The sequence below is a fragment of the Perissodus microlepis genome, chromosome 12, assembly GCF_051167445.1.
Source record: "Perissodus microlepis isolate ML-2025 ecotype Zambia chromosome 12, ASM5116744v1, whole genome shotgun sequence".
NCBI lineage: Eukaryota > Metazoa > Chordata > Actinopteri > Cichliformes > Cichlidae > Perissodus > Perissodus microlepis.
In genome coordinates, this window is record NC_140472.1 from 19,332,724 (window position 1) to 19,347,863 (window position 15,140).

The window sequence follows — 15,140 nt, forward strand, 5'->3', positions numbered from 1 at the left end:
CAGCACATTACCCGCTCCACTGCTCCTCTAAAAACAGTGTATGGGACCCGGCAGAGGCACATAAACACAAACTCACTACAGTGAAAAGAGACAGAAGAGAGAGCCTATTCAACACATGGAAGCATACTGTATATAACCTTGCTATGCAACGGAGGAAGTCAGTCAAGTATTTTGGACATGTGACATGTCTGAACTTAAAACTTGACCCCTAATTATTTGCTGGAAGCAGGTGAAACTATACGGCAGGTCAAAAGGTACAATTAAAAAGTGAGAAGACAGTCCTCAGACTGAGCTTTCTTCCCACTCATGCTTCAGAGACACGGCGTTACACTAATTTCTACAGTCATGCTACAGGTGAAACTCTTGGGACAAAATTCTAATTTCCTGCTCTAATTTAGTCTCTCTCAACTGGGACAAGTCACAGAGCCGTTTTTCAAACAAAGGCTTCGTCAGATCAAACATGGCAGCAATGACAGGGAAGCTAATAATGTTGTTTATTGCTTTGCATCAGTCATATTCAGGGTCATTGATAGCAACAGCAGCTCATGTACAGATACAGCTAACTGTGCTGCTGGTTTTCAATATGCTGCTCATGTTGAATCCACCTTAACAGTTCTAATACGGAGAGTCTCCAGTGTGTTTGCTGGCAGCGGTCCACAGCCTACAGTGAGAAACAGTATTCTGCGAGCCTGTGCCATCCTCTGCACCATCGACTGTGGAGTTATTTTAGCAGCAGCGTTAGTCACTTTCAGCCAAAATAAGATGAGGAGATGAACCAAACAGCTGCTGTGCTTGTGCTAAAACAATATGGGTGAATACTGAGGACCATTTTGTGATTTCAAGCAGATCAAAGGATCATAATGCTGTCCTTTTAGCCATGTGAAACATCTTACCTGGTAGTGAATTGAAAAGGCAACATATATAGAAGTTAAACAGCACCCTCTATTGATGAGTAGGTAGGACTGCAGTAGACAAAGATGTAAAACCCTGGTACAAACCTGCTGTGCATTTTTTTTTTTTATCATGAGGGGGATTTAAAAACAACATACTTTAATATAATAATATTTAAAAGAATGAATTTGACTGAAATTTTAAAGAAACAAAAGTGGAACCACTGCTGAGGCAGAGATATCAAGTATGGCAGAAATGGGAGTAATCCATAAAACTACACCACGGCTCATAGTGCCCCCCGTAGGAGACTTTTACAATAGTGTGAGGAAGCTCAACACTGCACTGCAGTACACAGACAAGTCAGAGCCACAACATGGGACTGCACGGGTCAGCACTGCACTGATGGGAGAAGACATCTTTCAGATATAATCACAAGACCAAATGAGCAGGTTGAATTCTATCTAAATGTAATAACAATGATAAAAAATGCTTTACAGTTTGAATAAAAGGAACACATTAAAGCAAAGCCAGTTTATTTATATAGCACCTTTCAAACACTTGCTTTACAAGATAAAATTAAAACCAAAAATAAATGAGGTAATAAAGGCAGAAATAATACGAGTAGTAGTAACAGCAACAACAATAAAAAGAACAAAAATAAAAATATTATTATATTTCCCGGTACAGCTATCTATTTAGTTTAAACCACTTGTGAATCAAGCTGTTTTTAGCTTCTTTTTTAAAAAAGTAGTTGAGTTGTTGTAGAGGTGGTTCCAGCTGTGGGCAGCATAGCAGCTAAATGCCTTATTACCCTGTTTAGTTTCAGATCTGTGCACTACTACATGACCTTAACGTCCTACTGGGTCTGTATCCATTAAACATCCCAAATATATTTTTAGAACCCAAGTCATGTAACGATGCATACACCGTCACTAATACTTTAAATTCAGCTCAGTATTTTACTTGGAGCTGAGAACTGGAGTGATATTTTCTCTCTCCTCCTTGTTTTTGTTCTAGCTTTAAAGATAATTACACGCCTTCCAACATACAGACACATAAGCAACAGTCACACACTCATTCCAACATATACACTTCCATGCATGCAGATAGATCCAAACTAGAATATTGGTTAACATCACGCTGACAATTTCACTGAAGTAACACTTTCAACTGATTTCAAATGCATGAGCACACGTTGCTTTTGACTGGTAAATATTCTCTACAATATGAGTGCCAGAAAACATTTTTCTTTTTTCATCTGTTTGTGTGAATGTGAGTAATGAAAATGAAAGGAAGCCAAAGTGCATTCTTATGGGAGTCTTCTTCCTCTTAAGTATTCTCCTTTTTATCTCAATAACCTTTAAATAGCAACTTATTAACTTTTGTTTCAGTTGCTCTTTTGACTAGTAATCATTTGGGTTTCAGTGGAGAGGCATTCATCAACGGGCACATCTTGAGGTTTTTGTGAGTTTCAAATAACTGAAAACATGAAGAAAACCTTTCATCTGCTTCACTCGGTTATTAAATGTTTTCCTTTCTTTATTGGAGTTGCTTTGTTGTCATTTCCATCATATTCTCCTGAAATGCGGCACATAAAGAAGAACAACTTGTCCCTCTAACTGTATGAGTAAAACAAAATTCAGTTATTGCTGTTTAAACACTGAAGTTCTGCGTGTCTTTATAAGCAAGTCTACATTTTCAAGTGAGGTGAGCAGGGTTACAACATACAATAAATCAAGTGATGTGTGACACCAGCACAGCCTAAGGTGTCAAAGAAAGACTGAAATGAATCAGAAAATTTGTTCATTGAACTGATATACACTCATGCTGTTAGGTACACCTTATCAACTGCTTGTAAGAGCAAATATCTAATCAGCCAATCACAAGACAGTAGCTCAATACATGTCGGCATGTAGACACAGTCAAGACGAGCTGCTGAAGTTCAAATGGGGAAGAAAGGTGGTTTAAGGGATTCTCCAATACAACAATCTTGGATCATTCTCAGTAAAAACAATATATCCTGTGAGTGGCAGATCTCTGGGTAAAAATGGCTTTTTGATGCTAGAGGTCAGAGGAGAAATTGCTTTGAGCTGATAGAAAGGAAACAGTAACAGTATCAGAACATCTCTGAGATCACAACACATTAAACATTGAAGCAGATGGACTACAGCAGCAGAAGACCACACCAGGTGTAACTCCTGTCAGCTACGACCAGGAAACCGAGGCTACAGTTCACTAAAGCTCACTAAAACTGGACCACAGAAGACTGAAAAAATGTCGCCTGGTCTGATGGGTAACACTAGAGTCTTAGATTCAATAGAGAGAAGTCGCTTGCTTTGTGCACACTGCTGAGAAAAAGACATCTAGCTAAGTTCATATCTACTCTGTTTCATCAAAATCCTAGTTTCAATAGCTGGGCCCACATCCTCATTTTAGGTTTGACAGCGTTTCAGTAGGTTAAAGTGAAAGCTTTGACATGAATTGAGCTGCGGTTTGGGGAAGGGGAAGGGATTGGCGATGGCTCCCGGGCCTGGCAGATCCCCATGTACTAAATAGAAATGAAGAAGTTTAAGAATTGAGAACAAGGAGGGAGGGAGGGTGGGGCACGTAAACGAGAATGAGCAGCTTGCAGAACTGGAGGAACCTATATAGATGACAACCGGAAGGAGCGTGTTTGGAGGCGTGGTCCTGCTCCTGAAATTCCGATACATAATCTCCAAATTGCTGAGGAACAGAAACAAGTGAGTCTGGGCTCTGAACACTCAACATGAGGAATCCAAGTCAGTTGCACTCATTCTGACAACATCTCCTCATCTGATTGCAAATAAACACCCCTAAAAGCAACTATCACAACCGCAACAGCCTTTTTTTTTCAGCATGAGACTTAGTAAATTGTGCTGATAAATTGCATTTGTGTGATTCATTTGAATGTCCTTCTCTTGAAAGGGAAGTCCTGCAAATACATATACGGTAAGGCCAGCACAGTGTGGTGAAGTAAGATGTGTGATTTGTAGTCCATCTTCTGCACGTTGTAGTTTCAGCACCCCAAACACCTTGTGTCACATTGTTAAGGACACTAATGTAAAGTCGTCCTTTTCTAATTCTTTATCAGTTTTCTTATAGGCCTTTCCTTGACCTCAATGACCTTTTTATTGAGGTCAAGGAATCTAATTTTTTAGATTTATTTCGTCCACATAATCCAAATACCTTAATCCTAAATGGATCCCAAGCAACTGCTAATGACATTAATGTTCAGAGTGTTTTGCTTGTCCCCAGCAGTTGTTATGGCTGGTGGAGCATGAAGAGAAGTTTAATCCAGTTAATTCAGAAATCTGAAACTTTGCTTTGAAAAATCTCTCTCTCACACACACACAATGTGTCTCTCCTTTTCTCTCCTCTCTACTGGATCTGTACCAGCAGAAATAGCACTGATTTGGAGAGCCATATGGCAGGCAACAAAGCGAGGGTAGGCTTCATGTCCACACTGTGCTGTTGCTCGGGCATCCTGCCACCTCATCTAAAGGGCTCATCTGACTTGGCTCAGCATTTGAGGGAAGTATGCAGACCAGGGATCAGTGTAAATATGCCACGAGTGACACTGACATAGCAGTGTCACCAGCTCAGTGGTGAGAACAGCAGTTCAGAGCAGTCGTAGAGTTTCACAGTGGGAAGTGAATATCACAGTCTCACCGAATGGGAATACACGGCTTGTGCTGACTTAGAACCACCACTGTTGTGTGCTGTGAGCTCAGCAGCGTGCAGGCAACACAATACTGTGCTGTTCCCAGCTGTTTGGCCTCGTCTGGTGATTAAAACAATTACATTATGTTCGCTAGCATTTTATTATGCAGGGGGGAAATTTAGAATTGTATTGCGAAAAATAGCTTACAGAGACTTTCTTAGTTTTTGTGGGTTATTTTAGTGAAGGTCTGACTGAACAAACAACAGCAGCTGTGGAAAAAGTAGTACAACAGAAGAATAGTGACACTGTTTTGTCTTCCATGGTATATTTAATAAGGGATTAAAGTCTAATAACAAACTTTTCCAATAAACTTTTTGTCAAAGTTACTCTCTGACTGTTCTGTATTCAGCGCCCTGAAATGCAACAATCAGCAACAGGGGGCGCTTGTGCACAGGAAAGCGCACTATATCAATACACATGGTCCATGTGGATAAATTCAGAAGATTTTTTTTTTTGATACTTGTTTTAAAACACACTTCCAAATAGTCTTTTTTGTCTCCATTTTGTTTGGTGTTTGTTTGGCAGACACCTGAGCTTCTGAGCAGACGTTAAAGGCTGCAGGAACTTCTTTCCTTCTAGTTTCCAGCAAAAAGACGTTTTTTAGCGCAACCATGCTCTGTTTCTTCCTTACACGCAAAAACCAGTCCACGGGCCTCCGTAGTGCACTATGCACCAACCACAGGAGCTGTTAGCCTTGGGGTTTCTTCCCCTGTTTTCACTGTTCTGTAGCATTTTCAGAGTCTTCCTCTATCGTCATTATGTTTATGTACAGAGACATCCACTTTCACATCATTTAACAAGCTAGTGCAGTGATTAATGTGACTTCCCTGGCACTGCCTGACACAGAATTTGAGGAAAAGACTTCAGAAGAACACTGAACAAACAAACTTTCTAAGGAATTAGGCTCTCTGTCTTTAAAACATCAGAAGAACAGCTCTACAGAAAGACTAAAGAATTGTCCCACTGTGTATTTTTCAAAAGACTGATTGGAGCATTTTTCACATAGGTCTTGTCTACTGAATAAACACTGGGAACATAAAAGACAGTTGGCAGGCTTGTGTGATACTTTAAATCACAGTTACAACTGCTGAATGGCTTACTTCTGCCATCTAGTGGCAGATGAGCAGTATATATAACAAAGCTATGGTTAAGATTGTTGAGTGATGCTGTCTGAACTTCTGACTGAAACACCAATGTTATGATCAGGGGCAGGCTATCAGCTGTGTAATCGAACAAAAGCCTTCTGCTAGTATTAGGATCTACAACTTATGTAACGCAACACCAATTCCAAAAAAGTTTGCACAGGGTCATGTTTACCACTCTGCCTTTAACAAGTCTGTAAACATCTGGCAATTGCAGAGACCAGCTGCTGAACTGTTGTGAGGGGAATGTTGTCCCATTCTTGTCTGATATGGATTCTAACTTCTCATCAGTCTTTTGTCAGCTTTGCTGTATTTTTCATTTCATGATCGATCAGACTGAACCTGTTGGCAGGCAGATCAGTTCAGCACTCTTGTCTAAATCCCTGCTGTTGTAATAGATGCAGTATGCAATTTTGCATTGCTTTGCTGAAATATACAAGTTCTTCCCTCAAAAATACATCTGAATGGGAGTATATGTTGTTGTAAAAACGATGTACCTTTGAGGATTTTGAGATGTGCTACCTGTCAATTGCATAGGTATTAATGCACCCCTATGTGATCAGACATGCAGGCTTTTGAACTGAGTAGTAATAACAATCCAGATGGTCCCTCTCCTCTTTAGTTCAGAGGATGAAATTTTGATTTCTTGCCTTCAAATCTTGGCCACAAGATCAGCCACTGTTTTAGTTTCTGCTAGTATGGGGTGGCAATCAGCTTGCCCACACTATCATATCATTCACAATAATACCACCATAATTTTTTACGTGACATGAAAGTGCCAGTAAGATAATATCAATGATATAGCTACAGCACGCAATTATATTTCCTTGCCTACACAACAACGAAACAAACCCAGACATGTTTGACAGCAAGAGCTGCATGTCAGCCTCTGACAATTTAGTAACAATTGTTTCCAATAAAGCTAGAAAAAACAGCAAACTTACTCAATACAGTTTGCTGCACTGAGTACAACCGGGCTAAAAAGGAGGAGATACTAGCACCTGGTGATTGTATACCAAAAGTAAATAAATGACGCAACCAAACATTGCTGGAACACTTGCTAGCTGCACTCCATACGACATGAGGAGCAAACGGTGGATGGAAATTATTGATGTGGTTACATGGTGGTAAATGAGGGCTTTAAGCAGCTGGTTAAAAAACCTGGTTTAAGATACATGTAGAGAATAATTTTCAATGTTATTGTGAAAAATATTGTGCAGACTTCTGAGGAGTTACAAGATTAGTTATTGTTATTTTGAGAGTTAATAAGTTCTCTTTTTACTTAAAGGTTAGGAGAGAATATTTGCAACCTGATGTCACGGCAAAGCGTGTAATGGACACGCCGGTCCACTGTTTCTGCATGTGTGTCCATTTCACGCTTTGGAGAGACAAAGCATGAAACGGACAAACATGCAGAAGTTACAGTACCTTGTTTCAACAGTCTCACATTTAGAATTAGACAATCTCTCATCAATGACAGGAACTCATTGGAGGAGAAGGATGGAAAACATCATTCATTTTGTTTGCACTATTAAATTTTGCTCCTTGCAAGATGAAGTAACTAAAAAAAATAGTGTTCAGAAACATCTCTGAACTATTGTGAGATAGTTTTATAGCTATATCGCCCACCCCTACTTGAAACCAGCTTAAGATCCATTATTTACATTTTATCTACACTAATCTTTATCATATCTGTGATAATGTCCTGTATCGTTTACTAGTGATATTGTACAAAATAAAATTAAACCACAGAAATGTTTTATAACTGCCTATGCCTGCCACTGACAGGTCCATAAGATTTTACAATATGACATATTTTTGTATTTTTGCCTGTACATCGCCACACCAGATTTTAAATCAGTTGCTCTCCAAAAACCTATGAACATAACTGTAACTTTATGTTTGTGCCCATAGATTTTTATTAGAAATGTGTCATCAAAACAACATCAGCAATAAAAAAAAAAAAATCGAACCACAGATATTTCTAGAAGGAGAAGAAGAAATCTAGCTACAATGAATATTTCATCGGCTCATTTGATCATCAACTTGAACATATTTATTGAACTGGCTTTTCCCTCTCACTGGTTCAGTTAACAGAGTTTGACTGACCGGACTGGAGACGCTGGAGGGGTAAAGAGGGAGTATTAAGAGAAGGAAGGAAATAGAACAGGAAATGCAAAGAAGGAGGAGGGCCGGAGGCTGGTGTTGCCCCAGCAGTAGAGACCGGTCCCCCGGAGTCCAATTCCCTTCCTCTTATTTTTCCACTCCTGTCATTTCTCATCTCATCGTGTACCCTATCGCTTTACCTATGTGTATTTTTGTTTTCCTTACACATGCCTTCTACACATGCCTTCTGTGGACCCACTCCATCCTCTTCACAGCTCCATCCATCTTATTGCTCACAGGTGGTGAACTAACACTATAAAAACAGTCCCTGCTTGCATGCTCTCTCTGTAGTCGAGGCTCGCTTGCCTCTTGAACTTGTTGAAATGAATCTGTTGCTGTAACAAATAGTGGACATATCCTTCTAGTTTGAGTCACATTAAAGCCAAACAAAACAACATCTGCTGGTACTATTTAAAAACCCCGACACCTTAGAATGCAGGAAGAGCCTCTGTGGACCGTTAGAGAGTAATTACTGGATATCTTTTACAAGGTGTAACTAGAGCCAAAATAGACAGTGCCCGTGACACCCAGCTAGTCCTCACTTTGTCCCAATCTGTTCTTTTCGATGTACAGCCCGCCTCCTCCCACCTGTCTCCCATTATTCTTTTCTAATCAGGCGTCCATGCCAATCAATTTTATCGCCATGACAACATTTTGCATGACGCCCCCTCCAAACACCGCTGCCACAGCCACCGCACACCCCTATAAACAAAAACAAAACAAAATTTTAAAAAAAAAACAGAAGCTGGATTCCGACAGCTCAGGATTGATGAGGGGGAGTCCTGTCAAAGGCCAGAGATTAGATTAGGAGTGAAGGAAACACACACACACACACCACAGCTCAGAGGCAGCAGGTGCTTTTGGTTAAACCTTAATTACATGATCTCTGATTTCTCTAATTGATATGGTAATGACTATGTAATTAATGCAAAAGCAGAAATACCAGCAGCTCACCTAATGAATGGATTTATTTGATTAGATATCCTTCTGCATATTTATGCATGCTGGTAAACAGAGGACACCAAAATACAGAAAATGGATATTTGGGGCGGTTGTGATAGTGTTGCTACTGATGAGAAGCCACTGCTACAACACTGATAGAATTTACACAGGTAGAAATTTGAGCACAAATGAAACTGCTAAAAAGAAAAAAGAGTAAAACTTTAACTAAATACATTTGCTGCTTTGAACTGTAGCTCAAAGCAGCTGTAGCTGTAGACTAACTAGCACAAAGACTGTTTAAAAGAAGAGCAAAGGAGGCAAAGGAAGAGGAACTCCAGCCCTGTTCTCTCACAGGTAGGTGGTGCTATGGGGCTACCTCACACTCACAGTTTATGAGCCACAGTTTGCATAAGTGAAGATGATCGTGAATGGTGCTGATGAGCACTCTCCAGTCTTCAAATCACCAAATATATATGTCTGAATACATATTTTTTATTCAAAGTCTACATGCTGCTCCAATAAATCCCAAAGCTCACAGACTCTGATGCCTTCACCCTTTCGTAGACGTATACACACTCAACTATAACTTCACCGTGACATCTAGATGTGACCCAGCTGCATTTACTCTCTGCTTTAGCAGCAAACCTCACAGGGAGGGAGGAGACCGGATATTTGGGGAAAGATTCCAGTATGAAAAGTCACCTTCTGGGGATGAGAAATCATCTCTCCCGCTTACATCCAAACGCCCGCACTGCTCGCTGACTTTAAAATATGTCTCCATATATCTTCTCCTCATGTGAGATATCTGGGGGTCTGCTGCATGGGGTGGGGGGCAGGAAGAGGTCAAGTGAAAGCACATGTGGGCCCAGGCCAGGTCTGAAGAACGGAGACCTCCTGGTTCTCCATTTTTGTGTATAAGGTATAACCACACAACCCAGACACTCCTCTGGACGCTATTACACCTGTGTTTTTTTATTATTATTATTAACAACAATAATAATAATATTCATTCATATAGTACCGTTTGATTGCATTCATATTTTTTCTAAGAAGTTAGAAGTACTAGAATAATAATAAGTAAACTAAATAAATCATAAAAGTGCGGTGAAACTGCTTTGGGTTTTTTCATCAAATTAGCAACTTAGATGATAAAACACTGGAACAAATGCTAAAAACTGGCGTGTTCTGCTGTTTCCTTTGGGTCTAGAAACCTCAGCTTCTGTACTTGTATAAGTTTTCGGGGGACAATCTATTAAAACAACAACGACCACACAAAATAACATTTTACACTAGCTTAGCTTTGATTGCGCATGCCTCCAGTGTTGTAGCGCACGACGCGCTGGTTTGCTGAGACAGACAGGAGAGGAGCTAATACCATTAATGAACGGTGGAGCGCTAGTTGGTTAACTAACTTACCTCTGAATAATGTGTTTCTTACGGGGCCACTCGGGCCACGGTTGATGGATGGCCTTACAGAAGCCGGGTCAATTAGCCAGGCTGGATTTCCCTGCATGTCGGCTGTAGACAGCACCGGGAGAGCTCCCAGCTCTGTCACGCGGGCCTGGCTGTAATTAATCACCAGCGTGGGGCCTTCTCACCTCACACAGGCGCGCGCAAAAACAGCCAATACATACGTTTGGTCCAAATTACATCCCCACTCTTCTAATCTGGCTAATTGTCAATAACGCACCCAGAGGAGACGAGGGATCGTTACATAAAACAGAGTCCGACCATCAAACGCGGACCATCCCCAACAACACTGAACAATGTACAGTAAGAAAGAAAAAAGAAACCACGTTTTATTGTAGCAATAGCTGCTTTAGTTAGTTTATATTTGCTCAACAGTCTGCAGTAAAACTTCTCTGCTTTAATTACCTGAAGATACAGTCTGTGGGACAACCAGGTTGGGACACTGGTATCAAAATTCAATAACAGAACATCAAACACACCAACAACAGCGTTGTTGGTGTGTTTGATGTAAATGTTTCCATTAGTCAGGGTTTGATTAAAAGCAGCACATACAGAAGTTCTACATGGACTCAAAAGCAATGAGATGAAAATGACTGATGACCTTTAAAATGTATTAAAAACTGAATATTTTCTTAAATCAGGACCAGGAGCTCAGTGTGAGCATGACAGGAGGGACATGTAATCACTTTTGAATTGAAAATTGTCTTGGAAATGTCATTTTAGCTACAGCTCTCATCCCAAAAAGCTGTTTCTCTTTCTCTCTCCCTCACACACACACACACACACACACACAGGTAGACAGAGCACAGATTGAGAGGCAGGGACAGAGACGTCACTCGGTGTTCACAGCATAAACTCCTGTGGTCCGGACAAAAGCAGCAGGCTGGCAGATGAGGTTTGTGTCTGGGGGCAGGGGAGCAGTGTAGCACTGCTGCTGTGCTTTGTGTGTGTCTGTGCACAGTGTGCGTGTTGTTCTTATGAATTTGTGCATGTGTGTATGTCTGAGCGTGTGTGTGTGTGTGTGTGTGTGTGTGTGTGCATGCATTTATGTGTGTACCTATATGTGAATGCACACGTGTGTGTATTTTGTTGGGGGGGGGGGGGGTTGGTCTCATGGGGCAGCTCTGTGTCTGTCCCATCTGCCACCCCACTCTACTGACACCCAAGGGAATGGCAGAAGGGGTGGGGGATTCATTTTGGAAAAAGGAATCGGGGTCCAGTGGTCTAATGGGCAACAATGCTGGTTTTACTGATGGGCCAAAGGCAAAGGACACTGACTGGGTGTGTGGAAGCCAATCTACCCATCTATTTGACAAAACAGTGGGCCACCCCTGTCAAGCGCTGCCTCAGCCTGCCTAATAAGGCACGCACACCCATGAAATTATGCCTTATATGAGAAAGGGGTGTATATTTTACACACATGCACACATAGACCTGGGGCTAATGTCAGCCCTAATGCATGGCCACGCTGTGGCCAGAGGGCTAATTGGGTATATAAACACAAACACATCCCTTGAGAGGGAAGAAGGCAAGGGTGCATTTTGTGTTCACTCTTTTGTGAGGGTGACAGTACTTTAACTAAAACAGCAGTATCTATAATAAAAGATGACGCAGTTGCCCTCTAGCAGTTATGCTCATTTGAAGCTGTGCTCTGAGTGTAATGTGGAATGACTTGGTGGCAGGTGGCATCTCATCCCGTCTTTATCCAAATTGTGATCAGGAAACAGTAAATGGTGCTGCCGCACTCGCATCAGCAGCAGCAACAACATAACAGTCTCGTGGAAGAGCAGCATATGGCTCCTGCACCACTGGACAGAAGGAGCACTCAGCAAGATGAATGCTGAGGTGCTGGCAACAAAGCTGACTTTAACTTGTCAAATTAACAGCATATCAAAGGAGAGACAGCAACAGGGAGCGATGATGAGGAAGAGGCAGCTGCAAGTGCTACTTGATGGTGACAAAGACTGCATGGTGACTTGCAGAAACATCGACTCGCTGCTGAGGTCAGTGTCAGATGTTTGAAGTCGGCGTGTCGCTCACTGTCACCAAACAGAGTTTTTGAAACGCAGTTCGACCATATGTGCTCAGTACAAACACACACGGCACATGCAGACATGCATGCGCCGGGTGCTACCCTACCCCCTCACTGCTTTGAGGGCTATGTTAATGAAACAGTTGCTGTTTCCTGGCATAACATTAATTACCCGATCAAAATAGAGTGGGTAATTAACTGCCCTTCTTTACCAGTGCTAATTACATTAACAGAGAAGGACCATTTGAGGGAGCAAAAGAAAGGGGAGAAGGAAAGTAGAAATACAGCGGCACCACGCAGAGGCTGAAAAACAAGACAGTGAGGCAAACGCTTGTATGTATGTTTTAAGAGAGAGAAAGAGACAGAGAGGAGGAGGAGGAGGCCTCGTTGGAGGGAGACTCATGTGGTTCTCACTTGGGCCCCCAGAGGCTTGGTCCTCAGAGAAAAGCAGGCTTATTGGAGAGAAGAGAGATGGAGAGAGGGGGGTGTTGTTTATCTTGACATGCTCTACTCAGTCTTTAACGCTCGCATCACAATTAAGATGCTGCGGCTCATCAGCTATGTATACAAAACAGTGTAACAAGCTGCACGGGCACACAGGTGACGGGCGCAGTCAAAAATAGATTCAGCACAACTTTGAGTTGTGGAGCACTGTGGTAAAATCTTAATGTCCAGTAAACTGTCTGATAATCCAGTGTGTGTGAAAATGAATGCCAAGACAGTTTACAATTTAACGCAGGGCAAGAAACAAAGCAGCTTGTATCAACACCACACGTTTTTTTTTTTCAGTATCCATTTTATTTGGAGCACAAAATATAATTACACCTTGAGATATACAAATCACATTTGCAACTATTTTTTTGTATCATTTCAAAGAAAGATGGCTTCAAAAACATAATATTAAATTGCTAATAATTTTTAAATAAATAAAATTAACCAAACTCTAAAAACAATTTTGCAAGAGTCATCTGTTCTTTGTGTTCTTTGTTTTTCGAGTCCTGAGAATGCAGTTTGTGTCATACTGAAAAAAATGTAAGTAAGGAAGTACAAGTAAAAACAGAATGATGAGGGTCAGTGAACATCTAATACGCCCGCTTCTTTTCGTTCTTTTTGAGCATTTGTGCTTTTATTTACCGTACTGCATAGTGACTAGAGACCTGTACAGGGCTGAGACATTTAGCATGGATGTGTAAAATGTAAAAGTCACAGTCGTATATATTTAAATTTGTAACGTGGAGTGAAAAAGTACCAGGGCATCGGTGTAAGAGAGCATGCATTTAAAGTGAAATTAAAAAGGGATAAGGCTAACTAACATTTCCTTTACACAAGGAGAATCACCTTCTGCAACATATATATCATTATGCAAGATCCTGCAAACTGGGGATGTTTACTTAAAAAGAAAAACGAATTCATCTTCTCTGCTGATCATTCATCAAATTCATTAGTAACTGCTTAGATAAATTCATGTCAGTAACAGCTGGAAAAAGTATCACTGTATAAAAACACGTTTATATTATTACCTAAACTAACAATAATAAGTTAAATTGCTTGTTTTTAAATAAATCAATATATGAATTCCTTTAGTAATAACCCTTGAGACAAAGAGCTCTCCCTTGAAAAACCGTAACGATCAGAACAAAAAATAAAGGGTTTGTTTTTCTGGAATGTAAATTGTCTTCAAAAAGTCTACTACAAAAAAACCTCTCACTAACTCACAGACGGTTTACACACATGCCGTTTAACGTGTCCATACGCAGACAGAATAGCACCCTGCTTTTTAGAGCTGCAACTTTTTATCTGAGTTGTCTGTCGTCCATCAGTGTTCAGTGCTCTCGTTGTGCGTCCTGTAAAACTCTGGCCGTGGTTTTGCGCAGGTGTTGAGGAAAAAAGGTGAATACTGCATGTGATGGTTGGTCAGAAGTCAACACAGATGCTTTTGAAGCTTGAGGCGAAATTCGAAGCAGTCTTCATCTGTTTCTTTTCCGAGGCTTCATTACACACGCACGTACACAGCCGAATGTGGTCCAGTCTAGTGCTGCTTGCTAAGGATGGTCTCTGTGGTTGTGGGTGGATTATTCTCCTCCGTGTCTGCAGTGGATAGCTGGTCTTTGGACATTTTCATACCCCGTGCTGTTCATCCAGACGGATGAAAAAGGGACTAAGAAAAGGTGAGCATACGGGGTTGGGGAGGGAAGATATACAGTACATGGTCGCTAGTGATCAATTTTCCATTCTCCCTGCCCTCGTAGTGCCAAAAGAGGGGCTAAGTGAAGCAGTGGTCTGGGGTAGATTGGGGGTGCTTTGCTACATCGGGGGAACAACCAGGCCCGTCATTGCTGGAGAGAAAAAAATATACAAAATCTATGATTCGACTCAATCAGCTCTTGCATTATTCTACATCCAGCAACTGTTTTCTGTCTTGTTCAGTCAAAGCTTTCGAGTTAGTACAAGGGGTTAGACTGCATTCATAAGTTCAGACAGGGGGGTCAGATAGTGAGTTGGATGACTACCTCTGAAGCTGTTCCCCCCTGAGGCGGGGCAGGCAGGGGAGGGAGAGCCTTGGGGCCTGAGGACGGGAGCAAAAGCACTCTTCTGTTTAGCAGCAGACGGGAAGGAGGAGAAAGGCAAGAGAGAAGATGAGGAGCTGGAGCTTCCTGGTATAGTGGGGCTAGAGGGCATTACTGTGGAACAGAGAGCAACAGTCAACTTTAAGCCTGAAAGTCATAACACATCTGCTTTGTTAAGTTCATTAATG

The 15,140-nt window shown here is 41.3% G+C and overlaps 1 protein-coding gene across 4 annotated transcripts in view; it reads right to left on the minus strand.

Moving 5' to 3' along the window:
* Nucleotides 1-13,182: 13,182 nt before the first annotated feature.
* Nucleotides 13,183-15,140, minus strand: part of ebf2 (EBF transcription factor 2) — a 30,459-nt gene continuing 28,501 nt past the window's right edge. For 2 of the 4 annotated variants that reach the window (XM_084947051.1, XM_084947050.1), the window contains exons 15-16: nt 14,896-15,066; nt 13,183-14,721 (exon numbers count right to left, since the gene is read on the minus strand). In XM_084947051.1, coding sequence (XP_084803177.1) covers nt 14,690-14,721; nt 14,896-15,066 — 203 coding nt within the window. In that variant the 3' untranslated portion in view covers nt 13,183-14,689. Of the gene's footprint in view, nt 15,067-15,140 lie in introns of all 4 variants that reach the window. The other 2 variants (XM_084947049.1, XM_084947048.1) reach the window with 1 other exon arrangement.